Below are 3,380 nucleotides of genomic sequence, written 5' to 3'. Positions count from 1 at the left end.
AGCGTTTTAAATGTCAAACTATCGATGTTATTTCTTCAGTTTTATTTGAGGAAACGTACACTGTAGTAGTTCAAAGTTTGACTCTCTATTATTCCTGTGGTTCGCGCGGTAAAAGTGAAACCCGCAGCCGTGGGCGTGGTTTCCCCGGATCTGACCAATAGTGGCGCAGAGCGCGAGTGATTGACAGCAGAGCGGCGGAGGGCAGGTATATAACCACCTGTGTGCGCTCAGTGAAGCGAGAGAGGCATCGCGGGAGAGGTGAGAGAAGACTCTGTAACTCTGCTTCAGGAACACTTACAGAGGGTTTTACTAAAGCTGCAGCTGAATGAGCGTTTCATGACTTTGTTCCTTGTTCCACTGATTATGTTGAGAAACATTATGCTGTATGTCTGCAGGTCAGAGGTCATGATGTCTGCAGTGAGGCTGCTGTCTGCGTTCCTTCTGCTGCTGCCATGTGAGCTTTCATTCCATTCTCGTTCATGTGCTGTGTATTTCTCAACTGCATCAGCAATTGTGTCCATATTTCTGTATATTTTGTTACTTATCTGGAAGGTAAATTGTGCTAAATGTGTTACTCAAGGTCAGCTGGAGGCAAAATCCCTGATGAATATCCTCCAACAGGAAGGTGAACATCTCTGTACTCGCTGAAAGGATCTAATATTAGTTTATGTCTTGAAGAAAAATTTCTAAGAGTTCGTGTGTGTGTGTGTGTGTGTGTGTGTTAGATGGTGCTTCAGTCAGGATCGACTCCAACAAGGCGAATGAATTCCTGTCCAGTTCTCGCCCGAGACGCAGCGTTGATCCACGCTGGCACAGGCAAAGCCCCCTCCCAGAAATACGATCCGGCCCCGCCCCTTCCGCCGGCCCCCATCGTCTTCAAGGGAATGGAGTACGACTGCGACCCTTACTGGGACCCCGACTGCCTGATCGATCAGCCGCCGCGGCCCGTGAAGGGTAAAGCCCTGCCGCCGCCGGTGCTGGAGGATGACGAACCGGAACCGGAACCAGAACCAGAACCGGAACCAGAGCCGCCGAAACTCCCACACATGTATCACAGCCGCCTTTATCCCTACAACTACCGCTCCGAACTCTACGACCCGCTCCGACACACCTAGAGTCACTCACCTCACTGCTTCTTTCATTGTGATTGATGTTCAGAAAGCTGAATAAAGTATGGAGTAATTTTCCCTGCTGTGTTTGTCCTGAATCCTGAGACTGTATTACTGTAGGGAGATGAGAGGGTCTGTATTACTTACGGCTAACTTGGATCACGTGTGCGTTAATAACCAATCACATTACAGCCTTAACGTCATAAGGTATGAAGAAGAAAGAAGGGAGTTAGAAACACAAGTTGGAAAACAAAACATGACCGTGGGAAATCTGCTAGGAACAACCATGTCTAGGGAAATACAGTCTCCTAATGAATTATTTGGAAAATACTGGGATAAGTGAAAGAAGGGGGGGGGGGGGATATATATAAATTTTTTTTTTGTTCTCTCCTTGTCCTTTCTTTCAAAGTACTGCCCACACTCCAGTCCAGTAGGTGGCGGTAAATGCACCTTTAAGATAGTTTGCCAACCGCCAATAAAATTTAAAGAAGAAGCCTTAACGTCATTGCATTTCAGAGTTGTGCGACACTCGGTCGTTTACGGATCTCGTAGGAATGAATGAGAAGTGCCTTAAACTGAATCCCACCTGTTGCTAAAACTGCATTTTTTTCATGTTAAACTCAAAACTTAAAATAGTTGAATCAAAAACTATTGTTTAGTGTAAAACATGTTGGAGATTAGCAGATAGGCTGTCGGTTCATTAAATGAGCTGTTTCCTTTAAACAGCTGTTTATTCAGCGTAGTGAAGCCTCTCCTGCACTGACACCCATTCAAACAGAACAGCTTCCGGTCTGCTTTCCGTTAGCATTAGCCGCTACGCTTGCGTGGCTCTGCTGAGGCTGCAGGAAGCAGGAAGCGGACGCTCGTGAAGGCTGTTAAACAGCAGGTTTGAGCTTCATTAGCTGTTAATGTTCTGCAGCGTTAGCATGAGAAACACAATAAACACACACACACAGAGCAGTCCGTCATTAACCGTGTAGCGTCTGGGTTTGGTGTAAGCTATTAAAAGGGCTTCATAAATCTCTCTGCAGGCATCAGCAGATCGTGTAAGAATCTCTTTTCAACTAAATTATTAACAATACAGACTTCTGTTTTGAACTTATTGACCTGAGCTTATTAAATAGCACTGTTTTTTAATTACATTCACATGGGAAATATTTAGTAAATATCATGCTTTAATGATTAGTTAGGAAGTTTGTCTTAAAATTGTAATGTCCTGAAGCAGGCAGAAAGAGCTGTGGAGCGAGTTACAGAGATTGAGTTTTCTGCAGTTATCCACACATGCTCATCTGAGACAGCTACATATTTCTCATCCATTTATTTCCAATCCATCGCTTGCATGAGAAAACAACTGGTATAAAAACAGCTTAAATTCTGAACATTATTGTGCATTTAGATGCTCTGTGAGAATAAAGATGTGGCATTTTATTCCAACTGGCTGAAATAAAGTGCTTAGGAAAAAACAAACAAAAGAATAATACATAACTTGAGCAGAAAACTGAATAATGATGCTATATTCTCTTCTGTAGCAATGCTCTATAAACAAAGTTGAAATGATAGAGTTTGACAATAATAAGCAGAATTCAGTAAATGATGAAGCGCTATAGAAATAAACCTGATTAATCACGGGAGGGTTGTGTGTGAGACGTCAGGTTTATTGTATGAACAGCACCAGCGGTCAGACAGAAGCAGGGGCTTCAGAAGAACAGGCCCCTCATGCGTCTGCCGATGCCCTGCCTGTCGTACAGCACGTTGAACTTGTTGATGAACTGGTTCATGCTGTTGCAGGTTTTGGTGATGGATCCCAGGTACGCCATCAGACCCACGTCATTACATTGCTGCAGGAAGACAGAACCCGTGTGAAACCACAAACACTTGAGTCGCTGTCTGCACATGATTCACCAGATCATGAGGAGTCCGTAATCAAACCTCTTATTCTGTAGAACAACATTGTTCTGGCTCCCGAACAGTGACAGAAGCACAGAACTGAAACACTCACATCATAGAAGTCTGTCTTGAACTTCAGCGTGTTGAGAACCGGCAGACGGTGACAGAGAGCGTTCGCCTCCCGCAGGATCTCATGATTGAACGGGACCTCACCTAACACACACACGCACACACACACACGAGAGAGTTTGAGGCTGATTTCTACGACTGTTCTACGACGTGTGTGTGTGAGTGAGTGTGTGAGTGAGTGAGTGAGTGCGCGTGTGTATGAGTGTGTGTGTGTGTCTCTGTGAGTGTGTGTGTGCGTGTGAGAGAGTGTGTGTG

General features: G+C 44.8%; 2 protein-coding genes and 1 long non-coding RNA gene across 3 annotated transcripts in view; 2 read left to right on the top strand and 1 right to left on the bottom strand.

Moving 5' to 3' along the window:
* Positions 1-246: 246 nt before the first annotated feature.
* LOC107744071 (uncharacterized) lies at positions 247-816 on the top strand. Its single transcript, XR_001640457.1, has 4 exons — positions 247-258; positions 396-454; positions 581-625; positions 726-816. It is a non-coding gene; the product is annotated as an uncharacterized LOC107744071 (long non-coding RNA).
* Positions 817-827: 11 nt separating this feature from the next.
* Positions 828-1,188, top strand: LOC107744070 (procyclic form-specific polypeptide B-alpha-like; the record flags this gene model as incomplete). The annotated part of the gene is made up of 1 exon (XM_016557540.1): positions 828-1,188. A coding segment is annotated over one exon (288 nt), but the record flags the coding sequence as incomplete, so codon positions are not given.
* A 1,214-nt stretch (positions 1,189-2,402) lies between these two features.
* LOC107744068 (COP9 signalosome complex subunit 6) overlaps positions 2,403-3,380 on the bottom strand; it is a 3,154-nt gene continuing 2,176 nt past the window's right edge. Inside the window, exons 3-4 of the mRNA XM_016557539.1 lie at positions 3,109-3,209; positions 2,403-2,947 (exon numbers count right to left, since the gene is read on the bottom strand). Of these exons, the coding sequence (XP_016413025.1) occupies positions 2,807-2,947; positions 3,109-3,209 (242 nt within the window). The 3' untranslated portion in view covers positions 2,403-2,806. The remainder of the gene's footprint in view (positions 2,948-3,108; positions 3,210-3,380) is intronic.

Source organism: Sinocyclocheilus rhinocerous, unplaced genomic scaffold (genome assembly GCF_001515625.1).
Source record: "Sinocyclocheilus rhinocerous isolate Xijiao unplaced genomic scaffold, SAMN03320098_v1.1 scaffold7065, whole genome shotgun sequence".
Taxonomy (NCBI): Eukaryota; Metazoa; Chordata; class Actinopteri; order Cypriniformes; family Cyprinidae; genus Sinocyclocheilus; species Sinocyclocheilus rhinocerous.
Note: the sequence above shows the minus strand (reverse complement) of the source record. Positions and strands in the feature narration are given on the sequence as shown.